This window comes from Cyprinus carpio, chromosome B10, assembly GCF_018340385.1.
Source record: "Cyprinus carpio isolate SPL01 chromosome B10, ASM1834038v1, whole genome shotgun sequence".
In the NCBI taxonomy this organism is placed as follows: Eukaryota; Metazoa; Chordata; class Actinopteri; order Cypriniformes; family Cyprinidae; genus Cyprinus; species Cyprinus carpio.
In genome coordinates this window covers 12,647,187-12,672,814 of record NC_056606.1, presented here as the reverse complement: position 1 = coordinate 12,672,814, position 25,628 = coordinate 12,647,187, and the positions used below count along the sequence as shown (strand labels likewise).

The 25,628-nt window shown below is 35.3% G+C and overlaps 2 protein-coding genes across 7 annotated transcripts in view; one reads left to right on the top strand and one right to left on the bottom strand.

Annotated features, from left to right (window-relative positions):
* Positions 1 to 16,158, top strand: part of LOC109097651 (tripartite motif-containing protein 3-like) — a 32,305-nt gene extending 16,147 nt beyond the window's left edge. For 3 of the 6 annotated variants that reach the window (XM_042732572.1, XM_042732571.1, XM_042732570.1), the window contains 12 exons: positions 3,291 to 3,472; positions 6,291 to 6,531; positions 6,867 to 7,057; positions 8,032 to 8,212; positions 8,291 to 9,023; positions 9,672 to 9,775; positions 9,949 to 10,116; positions 11,342 to 11,510; positions 13,210 to 13,251; positions 13,527 to 13,597; positions 13,932 to 14,072; positions 14,162 to 16,158. In XM_042732572.1, the coding sequence (XP_042588506.1) occupies positions 3,327 to 3,472; positions 6,291 to 6,531; positions 6,867 to 7,057; positions 8,032 to 8,212; positions 8,291 to 9,023; positions 9,672 to 9,775; positions 9,949 to 10,116; positions 11,342 to 11,510; positions 13,210 to 13,251; positions 13,527 to 13,597; positions 13,932 to 14,072; positions 14,162 to 14,314 (2,340 nt within the window). In that variant the 5' untranslated portion in view covers positions 3,291 to 3,326 and the 3' untranslated portion in view covers positions 14,315 to 16,158. The remainder of the gene's footprint in view (positions 1 to 3,290; positions 3,473 to 6,290; positions 6,532 to 6,866; positions 7,058 to 8,031; positions 8,213 to 8,290; positions 9,024 to 9,671; positions 9,776 to 9,948; positions 10,117 to 11,341; positions 11,511 to 13,209; positions 13,252 to 13,526; positions 13,598 to 13,931; positions 14,073 to 14,161) is intronic. The other 3 variants (XM_042732573.1, XM_042732574.1, XM_042732575.1) reach the window with 3 other exon arrangements.
* Positions 16,159 to 16,276: 118 nt separating this feature from the next.
* LOC109098010 (zinc-binding protein A33-like) lies at positions 16,277 to 23,552 on the bottom strand. The gene is made up of 8 exons (XM_042732576.1): positions 23,283 to 23,552; positions 22,790 to 23,007; positions 22,514 to 22,559; positions 20,652 to 20,747; positions 20,281 to 20,505; positions 19,300 to 19,322; positions 19,034 to 19,149; positions 16,277 to 18,111 (listed from the first exon to the last, which is right to left on the bottom strand). Exons 1-8 carry the CDS (start codon positions 23,466 to 23,468, stop codon positions 17,582 to 17,584), a joined length of 1,440 nt encoding a protein of 479 aa, XP_042588510.1. The 5' UTR covers positions 23,469 to 23,552; the 3' UTR covers positions 16,277 to 17,581.
* Positions 23,553 to 25,628: the final 2,076 nt, after the last annotated feature.

Here is a 25,628-nt window from a genome sequence, read left to right as displayed (position 1 = left end):
CAAATCGTGTGGTTGACAATCATGCATGTGGCTAAATGACAAATTTTTATTCATATCTGTTAAATCATTTATATAGATAGATAGATAGATAGATATAGATATATGGAGTTTATACATAATTTGCTTAAATACACTTTTTTAATTTCTATCTATCTATCTATCTATCTATCTGTATAGGAGGAGGATTATACTGTATTTAACCTAAACCATAAACAGAGTTCCCTTGCTTGAAATAAAATAATTTAAGAAAATAAAAAATAAAAAAGAAAATAAAATGTTTAAAATTCAATTATCATAGCTGAGGCAAACATTTGTCATTTTTATTTACTTTAAATGATGTACTAAATAACTAAAATTAGAATAAAAATTAATACAGAATATATAGACAACAAAATATATAAAAAACATTTCTTGAAAATAAAAAACTTAGTAGTTTGCCTATTATTGTTTTTTTTTACTATTATACTGTATAACAAAACTGCTTCATTACTTATTTATATTTTTAAAATGTTTGCCAATATTTATATTTTAAATAATGTTCTGTTAAATCAAAGTCATGAACCCTGAGCGAAATGATGTCATTCATATGCTGACCCTCTTGACTATGAGTCAATAAATCTTAAAATATCAGATAACCTTTTTATATCCAGACAAGGTTAGCTCAGGTCAAATGTCATGTGGTGTGACTCCCCAAAAACGTAATCGTATTTCTGATTAATAATAAATGTGTGATATTTGTAAGAATTTTTTTTTTTACAGTGAAAAATATATTCAAAAACCTGTTTATACACCTGATTATAATGATCAAGGTGTGTACTCTCACATTCATGTAAACTAAATCAATCATTTTTTAAGAACACTGCTATATGTCATTGACTTCTGGAAAGGTTCTGCGCTTATTTACAGATGTGTTTTTCAATTCAGACCAGTAAATCTCATTTATAAATAATGTGCTTTGCAAACATGTTTAGTCACATGATCATGAATTCTACGTGTCGGTGTATATTTGAGCCCTCGTCAGCACAGGTACTTGCTCTGGCTCTGCTTTCTGTGTTGTGCCATAAGAATCTCAGCCATCCGCTGCTGGACGTGACCCTTATTAAGCCTACCCCACTGAGACATACGTCTAAATATAGCCAGCATACATCAACACATCAAATCAGAGAGGGAAAGGGGTTTTGGGGGAGGAGGGTTACATAGAGTGGGCAAAGGGAACTTGTGTTTAAAGCTCTCATGTTACCATCACTCATACATCCATTAGAGCACATGTCAGTCCTGCAGAATTATCAGAGCAGCACTGGAGTAAACTGAGAACAAGACACTCGCTGTCAAAACATGGCAGAGAGCAGAAGTTTGAGACTCACTGGCCTGCAAACTAATCCGACGGAGAGACTTTCCAGAATTAAAGGCCTTATTTTATGTTTCTGTTGAATCTGACTTGTAGGGGAGAGGGGGTAAGATGTGCCACCCCTTAATCTAGAAAACTGTGCATTATTTTAGATGCCACATCTAAATCTGAGCCAATAGGATTGCAGTGTTAATACATATACAGTGGTGGCAAAATTATTAGAACACTAGTATTATCACCAGCTAAAAATGATTTTAAGTCAGTTATTTCTATCTTTTGCTGTAGTGTGTCAGAAGGAAATATCAGTTTACATTTCAAAACATTCATTTTGCCATTAATTGTAATAATTCAAGTCCAGTGAGATTTTAGTTTGAACAAGGAGTCTGACAGCAGCCAGTGCTGCACACAGAGATCTGATCTCACCATCATCCAGCATGTCTGGAATGACATGAAGAAACAGAACAAACTGAGACAGACTAAATCCAGAAGAACTGTGGCAACGTCTCCAAGATGCTCCAATAAACCTACCTGCAAAGCTACCTGAAAAACTATGCTCACCTAGAGCAAAAGCTGCTTTGAAGACAAAGGATGGTCACACCAAATGCTGATTTAATTTAATTAATAAAAGTTAATTGATAAAGAAAATCTATTTATGACATTATTTTTACAGAATTTTACACACACATATATACTAGTTATATTGATATATTCATTATTATTATTTTTGTTAATATTAGCACTGTTTTTAATGATACATTTTAAAACAAAATATTACACAATGACATATTTTTTTAATAATATGTATACATTCTATATATCTTTGATCTTGTATTGTCTTGTACATTATTACATGTATTATTATTTCATAGAACACCAAGTGAGTCAGGATAGTCCCATTAAAAAAAAAGAACATAACACTCCTGATGTGAACATATTAATCATATACAGCTGACAGATGACTGTGACAGATACACATGAAAAAGTAAAATTTTTAAAAATAATTTATGCAGAAAATTGCATTTTCTACATGCCAGATAAAGTTATTTGTCAAAGCAAATAGATCCAGATCTAAAATAAATACCATTTTCATGATGAATTGTACATCTAAATTATTTGGCTGAATAATTTATTAAAATACCCATTAATTATGGACCATTTGTTAAAAAATGGTAGCTGTGCATGGGTTAAAGTGTGTCAGATATGTTGATACATGCTGTGTCAGTGGACTGGATCATAATGATTTTGCTTCCAAATGCAGGAAATACTATTACAAAATGTTAAACAGTTTCCGTACATTTACTATAATGTTTCACTATATATAGTGTGCTGTGCACAGCAAAATGGAATTGTGCATTAGTATGTTTAATTTAGATTGATCTAATTTATGTTCATTTTTATTTTTAGTCCTTTGAAAGGACTATGTTTTATGTTTCTGTGTTAGACACTTTTCTTTATAATCCTGAAATAGAATGAATCCTGAATTATTAGTTTTACCACGGTCTCACATCTCTTTGCCTAGAGGACAACTAAAGTAAAAATTGGCACAGCATGTACCACCACCATCAGGAGCTAGTAATGGCTGCAGCAGTAGTTCATGTCCTTGTATCAGCCCGCTGTTGTTGTGTCTCATCTGGAAAAGTGGCATGAAAATTGATGGCATCTATTTGCCTCCACAACTCCATAATCCAATTTTCCATGCTCCTGTCTTCTGATGAAATACAGTGTGTTCTTTGGCCTGCAGAATAAGAGTTATTTTCCTATATTAAATTTACTGGATTTGTAGCAGCTCAGCAGGCGTCCCCTTTCGTCTCACTCTTATGTGTCCCTCTTCATATTGGAGGTTGTCTTCTCATGCCATACTATGAGCTTTTCCATCATTTCAGAGTTAAAATGGTGAAGCACTGTGGGTTTTTTCAGTAACATAGCATCTTGTTTATTTCAGGTTTAGGTGTGTCCTGGCCCCAGGCGCCCTCTGTGGATGTCTGTCACCATGGCGAAGTTTGAGACCGGCCGCACAAGTCCAGTGGTCCGCCAGATAGACAAGCAGTTCCTGGTGTGTAGTATCTGTCTGGACCACTACCACAACCCCAAAGTCCTGCCCTGCCTGCACACCTTCTGCGAAAGGTCTGTGTTTGTTGGCATAATTACAGTCCCTCATCTATAAAAAAAATAATCTTGTCATTTAATTTCTGGTAATTCCTAATTTGATGATGCGGAGTTAAAAAAATATCAACAAAACCTTTCCATCATGTATAGTTTTTTCACAAAATAAGAATGTGGATTTTTTTAATTACATGTACAGTTGAAGTCAAAAGTTTACATACACCTTGCAGAATCTGCAAAATTTAAATTATTTTACCAAAGTAAAATGGATCATACAAAATGCATGTTATTGTTTATTTAGTGCTGACCTGAATAAGGTGTATCACATAAAATATGTTTACATATAGTCCACAAGAGAAAATAGCTGAATTTATAAATAAATGACACCATTCAAAAGTTTACATCCCCTTGATTCTTGATACTGTGTTGTTACCTGAATGATCCACAGCGGGGGTTTTTTTTGTTGTTGTTGTTTAGTGATTGTTGTTCATAAGTCCTTTGTTTGTCCTGAGCAGTTAAACTGCCTGCTGTTCTTCAGAAAAATCCTTCAGGTCCCACAAATTATTTGGTTGTCCAGCATTGCTGTGTATTTGAACCCTTTCCAACAATGACTGGATGAGTCTGAGATCTGTCTTTTCTGATGCTCCAGAAGCAAAAACAATACATTATGAGCCAGGGAGTGAAAATGTTTTAAATTTGAAGATCATGGTAAATTTCATTTATTTTGTCTTCTGGGAAACATGCAAGTATCTTCTGTAGCTTCTGAAGGGCAGTACTATATTAAAAAAAAAATGATATTTAGGCAAAATAAGAAAAATGTACACATAGTCATTTTACTTCTGCTTTTAGTAAAATAATGAACATTTTGCAGGTTCTGCAAGGTTCTTGTAAACTTTTGACTTCAACTGTATGTATCAGCTATAATGCATTTATCAAATTAACAAAAGTTTTGGTTTTAATGACATATTAACTTATGCATTAAGTTGCAAGGGGTTCGAAAATCCTAATCAGGATTAGGCATAAAATAATGTCTTCAGAATCATTCAAACGTGTGAAATTGAGAAGTGAACAAATAAATGTCACCTGAGTCAGAGGAATATAGGAATCATATCATGTCTCGTGGCAGGTTTTCTGGTTAATAAAAGGATAATACAAGACTTGTTTATCTTAGAAATAGTTCTCAAAAGCGAAAATGCTAAGAAATGTCATATTTTGTGAGAAAGTGTGACTAGAGCAAAACGGGCACTATTTTTTGCATCAACACCAAAAAATTATTAAGAAACAAGTTATGTTGTCATACTATGATAAATATGATGTTTTCATATTTGCAGTGTAGTTATTAGTAGAGAGTGAACACAAAATTATGGGGAGGAGATTGGGTAATTAAGAGAGCCACACTTGAGCTTAAATTTTGCACATGGGCACCATGGCTCCAGCCTGAGCATATTAAAATCACTTGTCACAGTTTTAATAACATGCGTAGTGATTGAAGCATTGATCAGTTGGTAATCTTTTGATAGGATGGCATATGTTTACTTACTGCTGACATTCCTTGGCATGGATGTTCTGTCTCATCCACAAACATTTTCTTCTGCCTCAGTGACAGTGTGCATTGTGACAGTGATACTCTCTCTCTCTCCTTTGGGTGGTTTGTGCTTTCGGTGGGGTTCTCTGTTAGCAGAGTGTTTCCACTGTGATTGTTCATGTTGTGACTGAAATTTCAGCAACACTTGCCCTCCTAGTCCTCTCGTTTGCACTCCTTCACACAGGAGTAGCTATATCATTTATGAAATATGAGAGATACGCTACCATTTAAATGTTAGAGGTCGGTAAAATTTTCAGAAGTTTTTGAAAGAAGTCACGCAGAGGCTGTATTAATTTGATCAAACCAATACAGTAAAAACAGTTATATTGTGAAATATTATTACAATTTAAAATAACTGTTTTCTATTTTAATATACATTAAAATGTAATTTATTCCTGTGATGGAAAGCTGAATTTTCAGCATCATTACTCCAGTCTTCAGTGTCACATGATCCTTCAGAAATCATTCTGATTTGCAAATTTGGTGCTCAAGAAACATTTCTTGTAATTATCAATGTTAAAAGCAGATGCTTAATAATTTTGTGGAAACCGTAATACATTTTTACAGGATTCTTTAATCAGTAGAAAGTTCACAAGCACAGCATTTATATTTATTTACATTTATTTGATTAATTTGTTTCATCCTTGCTGAATATTTGAAAATAAAATTTTACTGACCCCAAACTTTTGAACGCTAGTATATATTAACAGTTGCTATATATATATATGTATTTTGCCATACTTTGGCCTATTCCCGCTTAAAGGGATATCCCACCCAAAAATTTTGTCTTAATTTACTCACTTATCTTTTAAAACCTGTATGACTTTATTTCTTCTGAGGAACAAAAAAGGAGTTAGCAGAATATTCAAGCTGCTCCTTTCCAGAAAATGATTGTTAATGGTGACTTAAGTTTTAGTTGTTTCCTCACACAAAGCTATTGTATGACTTTAGAAGACTTGAAATATAGTTAATGGTTTACTTTTATAATGGTTTTTGGTGCTTATTTGTCCTTTTTGGAGCTTGACAATCCTTAGTCCCCATCTGCTGTTAGAAAAAAAAGCAGTATTGATATTCTTTAAAACATTTCCTTTTGTGTTCCACAGAAGAGTTTGGAATAATACAAGAGAGATTTTATTTTATTTTATTTTTGATTTGAAAATGGAATCTCTTTGAGACAAATATTGACCGATAATAGTGGCTGGTCAATTTTGTTTGAGGTCTTTAATCATGTCTGTCATTCTCTCTATCTCACAGGTGCCTACAGAACTACATTCCTCCTCAGTCCTTGACACTGTCCTGCCCGGTGTGCAGACAGACCTCCATCTTGCCCGAGAAAGGTGTGGCGGCACTACAGAACAACTTCTTCATCACAAACCTCATGGAGGTGCTGCAGAGAGACCCAGAATGTTCTCGGCCAGAGGCCTGCAGCGTGCTGGAGTCTGTCAGCGCAGCAGCCGCTGGGAAACCGCTCTCCTGCCCCAATCACGAGGGCAAGGTAAGCCTCTTACCATCTGATGATGAAACCAAGTTTGGCAACATTCAGTGGGAATATGAAGGAAAAACCATCAAAACGTTTTTGTCAAATTGCAGCCAGAATGTAGAAATGCCTGTACAGCTACAAGTGAATGGGAATTTCTTTACCACCTCTCATTTTGTCTACATTTGAGCCAATTTTTCTTGTGTCACTTTCTCCTCATTGTTCTTTCTCATTCCTCTGAAACACCTGAAGCTGCCAGCTACTTTCTTTTATGTGTCTTCAAAGTCATACTACATGTGTGTTTACTGTTCAGGCCTGTTAGTGTTCATTAGCAGCCTTTGATAATCCATTAGGATGCTGAAGGAATGGGTTGCTCACTGGTGCCCCTGCAGGTGATGGAGTTTTACTGCGAGTCGTGTGAGACGGCCATGTGCCTGGACTGCACAGAGGGGGAACACAGGGAGCATGTGACTGTTCCACTGCGGGATGTTCTAGAACAGCACAAAGCAGCGCTAAAGAATGAGCTGGATGCCATACACAACAGGTACATGTCATACATACTTAACAGTCAGATGTTATATACATTTCTTCACTTTATTAATAATAACAATATAATTAATAATTATATTATTATATTAACACACTACATGCATATTGCATACATTTTAAATGTATGTTTACATATTATAAATAAATTATATATTATTTTGTTTTAAAATTAAATAACAGTACTAATATAATAATAATGATAATAATGAATGTATCATTGCTATATTAGTTTTATATAATTTGTGTATATACGTACGCACACATATACATTTATTCATTAAATATTATATATAATTATACAGTTTCATATATATATATATATATATATGTGTGTGTGTGTGTGTGTATATATTTTGTATATTTTAATAACAAGCACACACACAAATATATATATATATATGTGTGTGTGTGTGTGTACTTATTAAAGTATTCAAATAACATGTATTATAATAATTAAGTCTTAATTTACTAGTGACTAAATATAGGACAAAATATGTTATATTTATATAATTTATGCTTTATATATAAATTTGTCTATATATATATATATATATCTCATATGAAACAATTATGATTAACAATATTATATTAAATTATGAATATAAAATAATATATGATAATTATTAAGTCTTATTTTACTAATGAGTAAATATAGAACAAAATATTAGTTATATAAGTTATATTTAATTTGTTTTATACATAAATGTATATAAATATAAATGTTTTTTAAAACGTTTTAGATATTTTTAAAAAGCATTACAATATAATATTATAAACATGAATATAAAATAATATATGATAATAATTAAGTATCTTTTTAGTAGTGACTACACAGAATAAAATGATGCTTTTATGAGCTGTTTTAAGTCATTATTGTGAATAATACTGCAGACTGTTTAACTCTTTTCCATAATTTCCCTTCTAAAATTTCTTCTACCTGAGATCTTTGTTTGTTTTTTATTCGGTCAGGCTGCCCCAACTAACAGCTGCCATTGAGCTGGTGAATGAAATCTCTCAACAGCTGATAGAGAGGAAGAACGAAGCCGTCAATGAGATCAACATGACATTTGAGGAGCTTGAGAGGGTGTTGCACCAACGCAAAGCTTCACTCATCACCGATCTGGAGAACATTTGTAGCACCAAACAGAAGGTCAGAAATCTTTTGATAGGTTAAACAGGTTGTACTGTCCTATCTATCTAACGCTCCTTTCTGCTGTGTCCTCTGCAGGTGCTTCAGGCACAGCTATCATCCCTACTGCAGGGAAAAGAGCACATCCAGAGCAGCTGCAGCTTCACTGAGCAGGCCCTGAACCACGGCAGCGCCACCGAAGTCCTGCTGGTCCAAAAGCAGATGAGCGAGCGTGTGAGCGCCCTCGCCTGTCACGACTTCCCTGAACGGCCACAGGAGAATGCCCACTTGGACTGCCAGATAGAGACAGAAGGCCTGCGACGCTCCATCCAAAACCTGGGCGTCCTGCTGACGACGGGAGCTGTGGGACACACCAGCGTGGCCACAGGAGAAGGCCTCAGACATGCGCTGGTTGGTCAGCATGTGACTGTAACTGTTACCACTAAGGATAAGGACAGCGAGCTCGTGCGGACCGGGAACGCGGTCCTCCGAGCCGAAATAACGGGCCAGGACGGAGTGCGGGTGACAGAGGTGGAGGTTGTGGACAATAAAAATGGAACTTATGAGGTAGGGTACACACTTAAGAGTGAAGGGGAGTACTCGTTCTCTCTGATGCTGTACGGACAGCCTGTGCGGGGCAGCCCCTTCAGACTGCGGGCGATAAAGCCGTCAGACGTGCCCCAGTCTCCAGATGATGTGAAGAGGAGGGTAAAGTCTCCCAGCGGAACAGGAGGACACATCAGGCAGAAAGCCGTACGGAGACCCTCCAGCATGTACAGCACTACCAAAAAGAAGGAAAACCCTATTGAAGATGAGCTTATTTATAGAGTAGGTAAGAAACTTTGGTTTGGATGATAGCCCTGGTGTGCACAGTAAGTCTGACATTAAATTGTTGTGATATAGATGTTTGGAGTAGACATCACATTTACATCACTTGCAGCTGCGCGCGCATTGTGGTGGCTGAAAAAATTAGTAAAATCCATGGAATAAGAGAAACATTTTTTTTGTGCCTTTCGATGTCAGAATCGGAATGCAAATCTTTTTTATTGAATACTGTCATCAAAGCCGCCATTTTAAACTAAACGCAGACGTTTAAATGGACAGACTATGGATGAAACTTGCTGTGATTACTCTGTTTAAAGCATAAAGAACAGTAGGTCTACATAATATTTACATATGCAGTTAATAGGGGATATATTGTATTAGCCCTACAGTTACAGCATGAGATACTATTTAAACCTATTACTATTACATTTTACATAACATTTACCTATTTTATGCCACAAATCAAAAACTTTTTTTCTCACAAATGTAAGTTTATATCTCCTAGTTTGGACTTATAACTTGGATTTAACTCAACAATTGTGTGTTTGTCGATTCTAATTAAAAGCCAGAAGTCATGATATAAATGATTCTGATCCGAATTGGTGTATTATTTTGATTTTGAATGGTTGTGAATTTCTTTTGTCTGACCCCTCAGGCTCTCGTGGACGGGAGAAGGGAGAGTTCACCAATCTACAGGGCATCTCTGCTTCTAATAATGGGAAGGTCATTGTAGCAGACAGCAACAACCAGTGTATACAGGTTAGTCAATGCATGGCAATATTATGAAAATTATAGGCTTCATTTTATCTGAAGCGTTTTAATGGATATTGAAGTAATCAGCCAGTGTGCTTTACTTGGGATCAATAAAGACATAGAGAAAGTGTTTTATTGCATTTAATGCAAAATTGGGTTGTTTGTTTGTTTTTATGTAGGTGTTTACCAATGATGGGCAGTTCAAAGCGCGCTTCGGGGTCCGGGGTCGTTCTCCAGGACAGCTGCAGAGGCCGACAGGAGTGGCAGTCGACACAAATGGAGACATTATTGTAGCTGATTATGATAACCGATGGATCAGCATCTTCTCCTCCGATGGGAAATTCAAGGTAATGTTTAGATCACAATTTACAGCTTATATATGGGTATACATTGCCACTCAAAAGCTTGGAATAATTAAGATGTTTGTGAAAAAAAATCACTTTTCAAAAACTTAAAAAAAAAAAAAAAATCACTTAATTTTTTAAGTCAAAGAAATGAATAATTGTATTCAGAAAGGACAAGTTAAATTTATCAGAAGTGACAGTAACGACATTTATAAACATTATAATCTGTAATCAAAAAAAATATATAACAAATAAATGCTGTTCTTTTGAACTTTCTGTTTATCAAAGGATCCTGAGGAAAAATGTTTTCCACAAAATATTAGACAACAAAAGCTGTTTGAAATAATTTGAGAACCCTTATAGTTGTATATAGTTATGTACCAAATCAGCATATTAGAATAATTTCTGAAGGATGTGACACTGAAGACTGGAGTAATGATGCTGAAAATTCAGTTTTGCAACACAGGAATAAATTGCATTTTGAAATATATTTATAAAGAAAACCGTTTTTTAAGTTCTAATAATATTTCACAATATTACTGTTATTTACTGTAATTTACTGTGTTTGTGATCAAAATAAATGCAGCCTTGGTGAACACACTTCATTAAAAAAAAAAAAAATAATAATAATAATAAATAAATAATAAAAAAGAAAAAGAAGAAGAAATAAAAAGTTACCAAGCCCAAACTTTTGAACGTTGTGGAAATAAATAAAGAAACATTGCGATTAATCGCATCCAAAATAAAAGTTTTTATTTACATAATATATGTGTGTGTGCTGTGTATATTTATTATGTATATATAAATACAAACACATGCATGTATTTAAGAAAAATATTTTATGTTTATATATTAAATATATTTACATATAATATAAAATCTAAGAATATAAATATATACATGTATATGCAAGTAAATATTTCCAAAATATATGCTGTTGCTAGAGTATGAATATATACATAATAAATATACACAATACACACAAATATATTATGCAAACAAAAACTTTTATTTTAGATGTGATTAATCGTTTGACAGCACTAATTTAAATCTTATCGACCTTAAACTTTTGAACGGTATATCTGTACATATTGATGTGAATTATAAGTTTGAGTACATATTAATTATTCTATGTTCTTACTCAGTGCCATGATCGACTAATCCAAAGCAAGTATTTTAAAGAGCCATTTAATAAGGTCCTCTCTTTTTATGTCTGTACCTCATGCAGAATAAGATCGGTGCAGGCCGTCTGATGGGACCCAAGGGAGTGGCTGTGGACAGGAACGGTCATATCATTGCAGTGGATAATAAAGCCTGCTGTGTGTTCATCTTTCAATCTAATGGCAAACTAGTGACCAAGTTTGGAGCCAGAGGCACTTCAGACAGACAATTCGCAGGTAGGTAGGTGGGTGGGTGTGTGGTGGGGGCTGGGGAACTGTAACACAATGACAATAGAGACAATGTTGAATAATGTCATGCGTTTGTGGTGTTTCTAAAGCACTATAGTCGCAGAAGTGTTTTTAGCACCCCGTGTTGTGTTCTGTGACTGCTTGTCCTCTAACATATCTTCCTAATACTTCATTTGTCTAGCTCAGGATCTCTTCTTGTAACCTAAAATGTTGCAATTCATCAACAAACCTCCAAAAAATGAGATCAATTGTATTTCACAACAAAAGCAACAACAAAGAATCATTCTGGGAAGACAAAAGCCCCAGAAGGCTGGTTTGTTTTATACAGAAATGGCCAGATTTACCCAGGCTTCAGTTCCAGTGTCTGAAAGGATGTAAACTTGTTTCAGTTCTGTTCCTGTATGTTACTTTAGCATAACCCATATTTTCAGTTGCATTATCTGTCTGTATGATAAATAATGAAAGCCAATGCATGCGGGATGGGTGATATACGATTAAACGGTAGCGACTTCAAACTATCTTCTCTATTGTGGTTGCACGTTCACGTGATGTTGGTGTGCTACGTGGTCACAAGCAATTATTGTTTGCATGCATTTTTAAGAATTGTGGTTGAAATGTGATCAACAATGAAAGAGAAGTAATTTGGCTATATGTGAGCGCTGTCAGAGAGGCGCACGCACGTGAAGACGGTCCTTATAGTGTGCGGGAGTATGGAACGGAGTTATTTCTGCTGCTTTATAGGCCTTGAACGGTTAAATACACACACTTGTATGTGTCAAAATGCCTTTTCAAGTATCCTCTTAAACACAGTAGGTCTTAAGTGAAAGCAAACAGCTGAGAAAGAAAACGTGACAGTATAATAGATCCGGGCAGCTCTTAAAGTGACAGCAGTCTATTATTCTTGCTGTCTGTCATTCATGTTAATTAAACAATAAAAGAGAGAAAATCTCTCACTGCTCTTGACTAAATCACTTTTGTAACTTTAATAAGAAGAAATATATATTTAATTTACACAGTCAAGAATATGCAGTGTTTTTATAAATTTGATAACTTTATATAATGTACCATTTATTTGTTCTACTGTAGTTTTTTGTCCTGTTGTTTGTAATTAGTTTCTTATTCTTATTTAATCACTGACACTTTACTCATTTACAGTGAGCTTGAGGTTTTTTTTTAAGGCTAGTATACCTTTTTTCCTTCTTTTTTTATGTTGACACTGGTCACAAGAATGATCAAATTTCTATGTTATCAAAATGTTGATATCATAAATAACTTATTTAAAGCAAAACTATATATCTATATAGTCAATAGTTAAACTGTTACCATGAAATAAAATTACTTGAATCGTGATATAAGATTTTGATCATATCGCCCACCCCTAGCATGCATACATTTGATAGACTCTATTCTATTAGATACATAAATATTAGTCATGCTTTTTGTAGTTCATCAAAAACTTTCCCTTCTGCTGTTTATTTTATTATTTAAATATATCAGTTCCTTCTCCTAACCCTTGTTAAGTAAGTGCATGCGGACTGGTTTGGAATGTGCATCTTCCATTGTTCCTCTAGTCTGCTCCATATTTTTGAAGTAGTTCCTGCACTTTTTTATTTGTGTGAATCCCTTCTGGCCTGTCGTTTATTTGTCTCCGCTTACCCTTGTTTGTGTTTTTCCCATTCCTTTTTAGACAAAAGTGGTGCAAAGTTTAGTAAATCTGGCCCTGGGTTCAGTAAGTATTGAGTGAATTCTCATCCCAGAATGTGGTGGTTTATCTTATTGAAATGAATTAAGTTAAATTCTAGAACTGAATACAAGAGTCTATGATTCTGTCCTTTGTGTATCTAATCAAAAGTTGGCCAGAAACCAAATTGTCAAGCATCACAAATCTATGTGACCATTTAGGAGATCTTGATCACATGACATCTTGCTCTCCTCTCTGCTCTCTTTCTCTTTATCATGTCTGATTGTCTCTTCTTCCTCATTTTTCTGTTTTCTCACATCCAGGTCCGCATTTTGTTGCTGTCAATAACAAGAATGAAATTGTCGTGACAGACTTTCATAACCACTCCGTCAAGGTGAGTGATGTTGAGGTCATACTTAAAAAATTTTCACCTGGTCGACAATAAAAGACCATAAAATTGCACTGAAGGAAGGGAACTGAACCAAATTTGACGGTTGTCAATTTCTTCCATACTATGGGGAAGTCAATGGCTAGTCCCCATGAGGTGGCCTGCTCCACCCAAAAAAAATAAAAAAAAATATTATATATATAAATGTATTTATTTATTGACTGGATGATTTAAAATATATTATTAATTTCTTATCAGTAAAACTTTTTAATGAGGGGAAAAGTTACAGAATGTATCATATTCTATTAAACACTGGTGATTCAAATTTGTATCTCCTCAGGTGTACAGTGCAGATGGGGAGTTTCTGTTTAAATTCGGGTCCCATGGAGAGGGAAACGGCCAGTTTAATGCCCCAACAGGAGTAGCTGTTGACGTTAACGGCAACATCATTGTAGCAGACTGGGGCAACAGCAGAATACAAGTAATGAATCCTCTAAACACCCACTTCTTCTTTAGGTAACTAGTCACTTTAGAAGCACTTTTTAAGGCCATGTAATTTTTTTTCCTCAGGTTTTTGACAGCTCAGGCTCATTCCTCTCTTACATCAACACAAGTGCTGACCCTCTGTATGGACCACAGGGCCTTGCTTTAACCTCCGATGGCCATGTTGTGGTGGCCGATTCTGGTAACCACTGCTTCAAAGTCTACCGATACCTGCAGTAACAGCTCATCACAGTCTGCGGTCATATCAGCGAAATCCTCCGCCAAACCAGAGAGGAAGAATCGAATGAACAGATTGCACTTTTTTCATCCGCTGCTGATTTTCATGTTCCAAAACTAAGAACTGCTTCTCTAATAAACCAGGAATGTTGATTGTAAATAACAGAAACCATATCAATAAGCACAGATTCTTATTAGAAATCATGTAAGTTGTGTATAAATAAAATGATATATAGCAAAACCTTTTGTTAATCGCCATCTTCAACCCTTGCAGAAACGTCAGTTATTTCCAAAATTCCTCTCTCCTGTTTAATTGTGGTTGACCTTTCCATGATTGCAACAGTTGTGTATTTTAATTGTTACACTCTGCATCTGTAAATATACAAATTCGTGTACATATTAACATATTTGGTGTATGCAAGATGTACATGACACTGGCGGCTTGTATTGTTTTACGACAGCATTTGCCACTGAGATTTCACTATACCTGAGCTATTCAGTGAGCACTTTCAGTTCAAATTATTCAGATCGAACATCTGAGCGGATCATCCCTCAGCACAGGAAGTGACCACATCGCTGCTGTGCTCTTAAAATAAAATGTAACCACTAAACAAAAGGAGCCAAAAAAGGACATATTTTTTCCATTCCAAATTATTTATTTTTCTAAAGCACAAGGCTACTTTACATATTGAAAAATCCAGCTGAACGAAGAAATATAAATATAATCAAACCCAAGTATTTCACATATATTACCTCTGATTTTTAACGTTCTCTCAAAATGATCAGCTGTGTGGAATTATATGCTGTGTTCACAGTGTAGCAACCAAATGTTGTCTTTCGTCAGTATTATAGTTTGTGCTTCATTTGTCTATTTATTTAATGTCTTGTAAACATTTTCCTGAACAATTCATTTCGAGGTTGTCCTTCATCAACAGCAAACGATTTCAAAAATCACCTCCCGTTATGTGACACCAAGTCTTCTTAATAGGCTACTCTCTGTGATAATGTACAAGGTTAATGAACGTTGGCTCACAGTTGAAACGGTGAACGTATATCGTAATATCTGTGCAAAGAACATTTTTGCATGTTACTGATTTTACTAGCATTGGCATATGGTTTCTGCAGCAGCGAGATACCTGTATTGATTTTCTATTGCTGGGCTTGAAATTTAAAAAATAATGTAATAACCAAAAACAAATATTCTATACTGTATTTTGATTCATAATATATGCAACTTGCAAGTTGACATAGTTGCTTCCGTTGCGATAAAGGCCCGTTCACAATAATAACTGTAATTGTAACTATAACAACAAAATCTCTCTTGCTGAAAAAGTTATCGTCAATTTTAGTTTCCGCGAGCACAATTCAGTGTTATTTTAATTTAGAATCCAGAAGATCAGGAATTTTTCATATTAAAGCAAAATAATTTCAAACAGATTTCATGAATTCAAGTTGGTCACACGAATTCGGCGCATTGATACACTGTGCTTTGTAGATTGTGAAACTATTGACAATAGACAATGGACTTTTTCCTCGCAAAATTTCGCTAATGTCACCGCAAAGTCACACCACAGCAATAGTTTTGGAATGTTCCCTTTTCATCCAGTCATTTTAGAATAAACAATGTTAATGTCCATCGTTGCAAGTGCTAATATAATTTTCGTTCTTATTGTGAACGGACCTTAACTCTATCCAATGCATGCTCTAGTGCTTGGACATATGATTTAATAAATGTGCATCATCAGTTTATAAAACAACGAAGATCTTGTATAACATGAAGAATCAACCGTATGTTCGTTTTACTGGTCAATTATTGCAGTTTGAAATAAAACTGTAAATACAAGTCACCTGAAAATTACATTTGGTCTTTTTCAATCCAAATGATTAATTTCAAAAAATGTTAAATACTATAGATTTTTATATTTTAAAGATGGAACTTTGGTTCTATGAAATAGAGAAAAAAAATCATTGTAATATTTTATTTTTAAAATGACTATTACTGCAGAGAAAAACATTTAACATCGCAGTGGTTTTTAACAAGTCACATAAAAGTAAAATGTACTTGTGATGCCATCCAGCAGTTATGTGATGTAGCAGTTCTTACATCAGAGATTGAAAGGAATCCAAAAAATAAATAAATACAGTCAATGTGTTCAAGTTGAACTAATTTCTTATAGAGATTAATAAAGTACTATAAATGTTAACTGAAACTTAGTTCATAGCTGGGCAACGCAAAGTGTTCATTTTCAGAGCATATGTACAAAACATCCGGTTCCTTTCTCTGCTCAAACAACATTTTGTACAAATGACTGCAGTGATTCTAGTATATAAACTAATTCTGTAAATAGCAACAAGAACAACAAACCATCTGAGCTCAGTCCAAAAGTGCTGAAACGTCACTTTGTGCTTGTTTCAGTCCAAACAGAAACAAAAACATTGTCTCTCTTTATCATCAGCCCACGAGACAGATTAGACAGCTAAAACAAAAGAGATTAAAATACTTAATATAATGGATTTGAAATTGACTTTGAAATTATGTAACATGAACGGCACACAGCTTCCGGATGTACTCCTTTATAAAAATGAATCTCAACATAATTAAATAAACAGAAGGACACTCCTCACAGCTCATCTGATCTACGTTGTCGTTTTCGAAGTTGCATAGCACCTATTGCAGTCTGAGCTGTTACGAAATGTTGAACATGGAGCCTTATGTAACACTCTCATTACATTACGGGGTAATTTGTCTAACAAATACATCTTTTACAGATAAAACTGTGCCAAGAAGTACGTAAAAAATGTAACGGGGGAAACATGATTTTTTTTTCCAAATCATTTGATGAATTTTGACGGAATGTTATCAAACATTAATCCATTTTTCACCTGATTCAATCCTTATTTTCACCTCTACACTATTGTACAAAAGACAACACTGAAGTCTAAGACATAAGATGACACAGAGCAGCTAAAGTCGACATTTGCGTAAAAACCTGCAATGCCTCTCTACCTGAATTTCAGTGGGGCTACATCACAATTCAAGAGCAAAAGAAATTCAGTTGACTCCTTCAGATTATGGTGTATATCAAAGCTCTACGCAACTAGTAAATTCAGATCAACTGAATCCAAAAACCCAGCAGAGCTTAGGAACAATTGTCCTCCCTACTTCTAGAAGGGAAAATGCCCTGAAATGTTTACCAAAACACAACAACAGGAGCATTTATCATTATTTGTTTTCTTTGTTGCGAACTGCACGTACGCATCGCTTCATTTTCAGTAGAAATGACATATTTGTAGTCGGCTGCCTGGGTCGTTTTTCCCTGGGCTGAAGAAGGGCGAGACGGGCTCGTCAAAGTATGTGACAAAGTTATAGATGCGTTTCATAGTGACGGCGTCGAAGAAAGTAACGTGGCCCCGGTCGTAATCTAAGAAGATACCGACACGAGGAGAGTTCCAATAGTCCGCCACGGGCACACGCGAGTCTTCCTCGTTGGCGTACAGTCGGTCTTGAAGACACAGGCTCCAGTAGCCAGCAGAGGGTGATAGGTTTACAAAACCTTTGCGGTTGCTGTACTCAGTGGTGACGCCCAGATACCAGACCCCCTTGTCCCGTACGTCCACCTCCCAGTAGTGCTGCCCGCTGGAATACTGGGCGGTAGCGAGCACCCCGAAGAAACGGGTGAAACGCTGCGGCATGTCGGGCTCCTGGGAACGCATGCGGCCCTCCTCCACTTTGGTGTCAAAGTCGCTGATGGCCAATGAGGGGTGAGCCGTGTCTAAATCCAGAGTCAGATTTTGAGGCACTGGAAAACAGGGAAGATCTGGTTAGCCGTTTAGCATGTAACTAAAAACTCACAACAAGATTGTTGCAAAAACTATAAATAAAAAATTATACTTTTGTTATTAGGATTGTTGTTTCCATTTCAGATTCGCACAAAACCTTTGCAATATTTTAGAAATGTTGATAAACTATTGCGAAATCACAGCATTTCCATTAACCGATTTTATGCGAATAAAACATCATTTTTCCTCTCGCGACAAGTCATGGTGACGGATGTTGGTAGGTTTATTTATGTATCGCAGCCACCAAACATGCCATTATTTTTAATCGAAGGAGACGTAGGCGAGTATCTTTAGCAAAGCAGCGTGGAGAGCCACTTGCTCTGGTAGCCGCAGACGCAGACGTGTGCAGTGTAAATAAGGGATTATACAAGCATTAATGCCATGGAAAGCCCTTTATACTTAAGAGCGGCCATGTATGAGGTGTTTTTGTGGAGTTTATAGTACACTGAAGAATGATCATGTGACTTTCACCTATGCCAGGTACCTCTAAATGAGAAAAAACAGTTTCCATTGCAGTTTTATGAAATATTCCTTTTTCGAATTGCCTGAAAAGCCACCTCATGCGAGCATAAATCTTTTTAGCGAAATTGACATGTTTCCATTGGGTGTATTTTCAATTCACAATTTCAATGTGCGCAATTTGAAGGGTAGTGGAAACGCAGTTACTGAGGGGGTAAAATGTGTTCACATTAGTGACATTTTGGCTAAATTTCAAGTCCATTGTCAATAGTATAATGATGCATGAAGCTCCTTTCTGTTGGTCAACGAGACAAATTCATATGAAATTCCAAATCTCATAGATTCCTACCAAAATGACTGGATTTCGCCTGCAAAAATTCTCCAAATAATGTGACCGCACCTTAATGCACCAACAGTACTTACTTGTGTGTAACACGTGCATCATCTTCTTCCACATGATGAGCTGAAAGGGGCCTGTGAACTCTGAGAAATCTGGAGGAGAGTTAAGGGCCTGGACGCTGAGGTTTACGTGACAGGAGCTACGAGGAAAAAAAACATTATGAGAAACAAACACTAAAAATACCCAGATAATTAGCAGGGCAGATACAATCATAGCTAACAAGTTAAGGAATTAAACTGTTTAAAAAAATAATAATAATAACAGATTAAATTAATACAGATTCACATACCTTAAGTATGAATTACTGATACTCTGGGGAGAAAAAAAAAAGTTAATAAATGTTAAATGTTAATAAAAATAGTGTCATACTGCAAAGTCATATATAGACACAATTGTGAGAAGCAAAGCAGCAATAACAATATATAAACATACATGGCCAGATATAATGTAATGATATAATGATATATAATGTAATTACACCAAAGATAACAACTATAACAATAACTATAGCCTTTTATCATTTGTTCCAATTCTGTAAAATGTACAGATTTCAACTATAACGATAATGACAGATGAAAGATATTGTTGGAATCACTTCCAGAACTTTTTTTTTTTTTTTTACAGCTGATGAATGTTAAAACCTCGACAGCCAATCAGAATCCATCCAACTTCAAATAGCTTGAGCATTTAAGGTGGCAAAACTTCAACATCCTTATAATAAACACAGCATTATCATATTATGGATGACATTTTTGTGGACACTAATATAGTTATTGTTCTTTGGGTAACCTGTTATAAATATGTAAATACAAGAAATTGTATTTTTTTTAAACTGTAAATGGGCTTCAAATATGAAATTATAAATTGTTCAAATCTATAATTCAGATTTCCATTTTATGCTTACAACCATAAGTGTAGTATGTTTGTCGCCATTTAACACATTTAATTTTTTACTTGTATAATGTTATATTTATTAATAAAATTCAGAACATTTATAATAATAAAATTCATTATTCATGCAAACATATTCTGCATATTTTACACCCACGTCAGTTCAGAAAAAGTGAAAAATATTTCACCCAAAAATTAAAATTCTGAGGTAATGACAATTTTCATTTTTGGGTGAACTAACCCTTTAATGCCCCGTCATGTACAAAAGAACGCAATTCTTCTTCTGAACTAAAAAAAAAAGTATATATGTAATCGAAGCATTTTATTTTATAACACATGAGCTGTTTTGGACAGTGACTGGAGGTATGAAGTTCTTCACCTCGAAGTTAGCGCTGTCACATAGCTGGTTTTGAATTTCAGTGATGGCTTTGTCCACTTTGGCTGCCTCGCTCTCCACCCGCTTCAGGTTGGCATCGATCAGCCCGATAGTGGCTTCCGCTTCGACCTCCAACCTTTCCAACAGATCATCCTTCTCATCCAACAAAAACTGAACCAGGGCACCAACATCATCTTCGATCTTCTCCTTCAAGGCTTGTTTTTTGAGCTGTTGAGATGTATTTAGATGTTTGAGATCCAGCATCAAGGCCTCCTCGTGGATCATAAATCCACAGCAGGTTATATAACCACCAATTTCAGTCATTTGTATGTACAGTATGCAAAGTAAGCGTGGGAACAACTGAGCTTTCCTACCTTGACATCAGTTTTGGCCTGCTCGTCTGTGCTCTTTGCTCTCGTACACATGGACTTCTGCCAGTTCAGCTTGATGAGTCTCAGCTTCAGCTCACTCTGCATATTAAAACAAGAGAGAAATCTTTCTACTTCAAGTATTAATGCACAAAATTTAAGCAAAGTACAACAGAAAAAAATGGTTCTGGGAGGGATGTTGACAACATATTTGGACCTTATTACTGTAGCATCACCAACAATGTAAACAAAGAGTTAAAACAGTTAAGTGCAACAGTTCACATAATGAAACTGGACACTAGACTATGAGGGAGTTTAAGATTGCACACTTCAATAACCTTTGGAATGTGTTGGACAGTTGCTTTTCATTTTATTGTGTTTATTCACTAGATTCATTTTCTAATAACAGTTCTCTTTTCAGTCTGCAAAAGAGCGAAAAAACCTGTTGCTGTACACTCCATCTAATGTTTGAACAAGTTTGACCTTGGGCTCTGAACAAGGAGTATAAAAATAATCCAAAGGAACAAATAATTCACGCATGTGAAAGGTGTCGTACTTCACTTATGTGGAAATTTCCAAAAGTGAAAGATAAGGAAGAATTCTTTGCCCACCATGAACCATGACTAACGAACCAGTTTTACCAGCCATTTAACAGTCATTTTAGCTTTCAAATATATAAAATAATAATATAAAAATAAAATACAGATTTCCACTTAACTTCCCATTCAGAGTTTTTATTTGGAACTTAATTAAGGTTAACAACAAATATTATAGGAATTGTATAATTATGAAACTATAATGTTATAATTTAATAAATAAAATACATTTTAATAATCTAATATGAACATTTCAAATATATATGTATATATATATATATATATATATATATGTATATATATATATATATATATATATATATATATATATATATATATATATATATATATATATACACACACACATAATTACACACACACACACACACACACACACACAATTTTAATAATATAATTACATTGAAAATGGATCATTTATTGAAAAATAAATAAACAGGAAATGTATTATTTATTTTAAAAAATAGTATACAGAGCCCTTTGGGTTAACAACAAATATTAGCCAGTATATTTGGAATTATACAACTACAAAAAATAAATATAAAATTAATTTTTACAAAAATTTAAAATATTAAAATTTTTATTGAAATACAATTTAATATAATTATTTCAATAATATAATATGAATATACTGAAAATTAATTATTTATTAAAAAATTAATGTACAGAGCTCTGCGTTCATAATGCACCTTAGATTCAAAGCTAATTAAAATTGCAAATGGTCAAGGTTCATTTCTAGTGTTCACATTAGACTACAAATATGAAGGAAAACTCTTCACACACATTTGTGTATCGAACTCAGCAGCTGTTAGATGAGCAAAATTGTGCAAAATGTTCCCGCATTTGGTGTTAATTTCACACCTAGATCCAGAAAACACCAGACACTGGTCACATAGTATTTGGTTTGAAATGTTCTAAAAAAAAAAAAAAAAAAACTCAAGACTGCAAACACCACAATCAAACAATGGCTAGGAGTTACTTTTCCAAGGCTATCTGGTAAGAAAAAACACTTAACGCAAGTGTTAAATGCCACATTTACATACAACACTGTGGTGACAGACAGTCCCTCCTTGTTCCAGCCCCAAGGTTAGCAATGAATATCAATGACTTCTGATGCCAACTCTGGCATTTAGACCAAGATAACAGGAAAGAGGTCAAGAAGAGAGAAACAGACTCGATAAACAAGTGACAGAGACAGAAAGGCTAAATCAAATCAGTTACACAACAGACAAAACAAAGCGATGTCGAACAAACCTTCATGTCTTCAACAACCTCGGGTACAGGAGCAACATCATGGTGTCTAGAAAAACAATAAAATGACATATGATGCTTCATTTCTAAAGCCATTTTAATCTAAAATGCTACAATGAAGTACATATGGACCCCAGACAGAGGTCAAAGCATCGAAACCTACTGAGCTGCCCACACAGATAGCTTTTTGAGCATATAAACCCAAAAATAATGTCCGGCCAGAAAGCTCGCTAGGTTTTGAGTGAATATGGGGAACATATTCAGGTGACTGAGCCTCACCTGTGGGCTCTGGACTCCCGACACACCACGCAGATGGGCTTCCTGTCCGTGTGGCAGTACAGTTTGAGCTCCTCGTGGTGTCGCTCACATTTCCCGTCCATTTTCACGGGTTTCGCGGGTGCAGAGGGCCTACACGTCTTCAGATAGTCGAAGTCGCTCAGTTTATCCACTAAGTTCTTAACCAGGTAGTTCTTGGTGAAACTCATTTTCACGAACACCTGCAAAAAAGAACAAAGTTGCATGTACGACGCAGAAAAGTATCGGTGCTGTACTGACAAAAGGCTCGTGCGGCGATTTGTATGTTATGATACAATAAACGAGGTCGGAGAAATCACACCTATTATTGTCAACACAGTAAAGTCCGCTTGATATTTAGGTCACTGTGCATGATTTAGACGCGAATGTAACGTTATGGAAATCCATTAAGTTCATTCGAGCAGCTGTAACTAAGCAACCCAGAATCTAGCAACATTTATCAAAACAAACCACGCACCATCCTGCACTCCGGACACTGGTAACCCACATCATCGCCTCCATTTTCCTCCCAGTGCATCAAAATGCACATGCGGCAAAAATTGTGGCCGCATTTTAAAATGACGGGGTCGTCGAAGTAATCGAGGCAAATAGAACAGACTAATTCCTTCTGAAGCTCTACTCTCGAATCCCCGGCAGTGGCCATGTTTCCCCAAGCAACAGTGTAACTGCTTTACAGGGCCAGAAGTGATTCTAGGCGGAAGAGAGAGAGATCCTGGACTCACTTCCTGGTCCAGTCACGTGAGGGCTTGTGGTAAATCTGATTGGTTACGCTATCTAGCCTGCAGCGAAATGTTTTCGAGTCGGTTCTTTCGAGCAGTTCGTTTCAAAGAATTCCACCCTTCCTAAACATTATTCATTTGTTTATTTTTTCTGTCTTGGATTTGATCTGACTCTTGTGTTTTGAGCTTTTTCTTCTTCTTTTTTTTAATGAACTTTATGGAACAATATAAACTACCATAAATCATAAATCAACTACCATAATTCTTAATCAGACAACAGACAAGCATCATAAAAGAAAATTACTAGGGGTTTTCAGCAAGTTTAAGATTTTCTATTAAATTACAGAGGTTTAAGGCATTATTTTTCTTCATATGTTTCATAGACAAAAAGTAATGACATAGTGTAGTTCTTTGTGAAATATAGAAATTTGGAAGAATTTTTAGAAATCTGTTCTTATAGAAAAATAACCTCCCAAGAATAATAATTGTTAATTGCTAAATCATGTGTTTCATATAAAAATAAACCGAATAATAAATTTTCCTTTGTTAAAACAGGGAAATCTTAAAATTTAGGAAATAACCAGTAATGCAGATCTTCCCAAAAGGCACAAGCAAATTTACAATCATAAAAAAAGATGTTCTGTGGTTTCAGTTTGATCATCAAAAAAGAAACAGTTGTTAACATAAAGACCAAATCGACATCTCAAAAATTCTTTAGTAGGATACACTCCATTAAGAATTTTAAAATGGACTTCCTTTGCTTTTGGTGCAACTGGAAAATTAAAATATTTTGTTCTATTGGAATATTGAATTTTTATTTAAAGAAAGGATATAATTCCTAAACAAAGACATTCCGGATTACAGTATTGGGTAAATTTAGATTAGTAAGAGAAACTCCATTCACCAAAAGCTTGATGTTTTGAGCTTCCCATGTTAGTTTCTTGTTATAAATTGACTGCTATTGTATTGATATTTTGTATTCAAATGTGTTTTAATACATTTCTATCAAATAAAGTGGTTTTATGTTTACTGTGGTGAGCGACACATTCCAGGGCCCCCTCTCTGACCACAACAGTGGACAAAGGATTGCTACATTTTGATTGGATCTTGGTGAACTAACACAAACAAACTGTCCAAAAGTCATCAGATAGAGATGCTAGGACAACAGGCAGACACCTCTTAGAGGGCAAGAAGTAGACCTCTGCTACCAAGCCTGGGAAAGACAGGACTTCATTGGTCCACATGCAGTTTCTGCCTTTCACCCATTTAGAGACTTAATCCTAAGATTTTGGCCTGTGACCACCATAACAATTCCTTAGGATCTTTGGATGTAGCAGCAGTGGGTGAAACAAAGAGAGAGATCGGAAAGATCCATCCAAATCCTTTCAGAACTATGTTTTCAAACCTCAAAACTGATGCAAACTAGCCTACATCACATCCATTTTACACTTACTCAGAGAAATAATTATTCTCAGTGACAGATGTGAGATCTGTAGCGCGACATCTTACACAAATGTATCTGTTGATGGACAAATTAATGCATGCGTGACAGTTCAATCCTTTTCCATTGTGCTTGCACTTGATGCATTCAGAACATTACCAAAGGTATTCTGGTAGTGGTTTGGAAAATGAGAAATGCATTGGTAAATACAAACTTTAAAGACACTTTAGAGACTTCTGTGTGTGCCCCTTCTGAAACCAGCAGCCAATCACAGCCCTGTAATGGAAAAGCACCAAATTGTAATCTCTTCCCCATCAGAAAGGGATAAATGCACCCTTCCAACAGACACAACTTCTGAGTCTCCCGTGAGAAAATACACAGTGTTGTGAGTCTCCCATCCAGAGAGACATTAACAGATGCACCACGCTCTGAGTCTCCAGCTTTTGAGGCAGCAACAGATTTTGAGTTTTAAGCCTGTGAGGAAAGAGACATCAACATATACAATACTTTCAAAGTCTTCGTCCAGCAAGACAACAACAGATGCAGCATGTCCTGAGTCTCCATCCTAGAGAGACTAAAGCAGACGGACAAAATTTTGAGTCTCTGGTCTAGAGAACCTTCACTCCGAGGTACTCTCTTCAGC

Bases quoted from the DNA above. Each gene is read 5' to 3' on its own strand.
- LOC109098010 (XM_042732576.1), bottom strand. From the start codon at position 23,468: ATGGCCACTGCCGGGGATTCGAGAGTAGAGCTTCAGAAGGAATTAGTC. The intron at 23,008-23,282 runs GTGCGTGGTTTG...TCTTTTTTGCAG, and splicing joins AGTGTCCGGAGTGCAGGATG to GTGTTCGTGAAAATGAGTTT. The intron at 19,150-19,299 runs GTATGTGAATCT...TTTTCCTCGTAG, and splicing joins ATCAGTAATTCATACTTAAG to CTCCTGTCACGTAAACCTCA.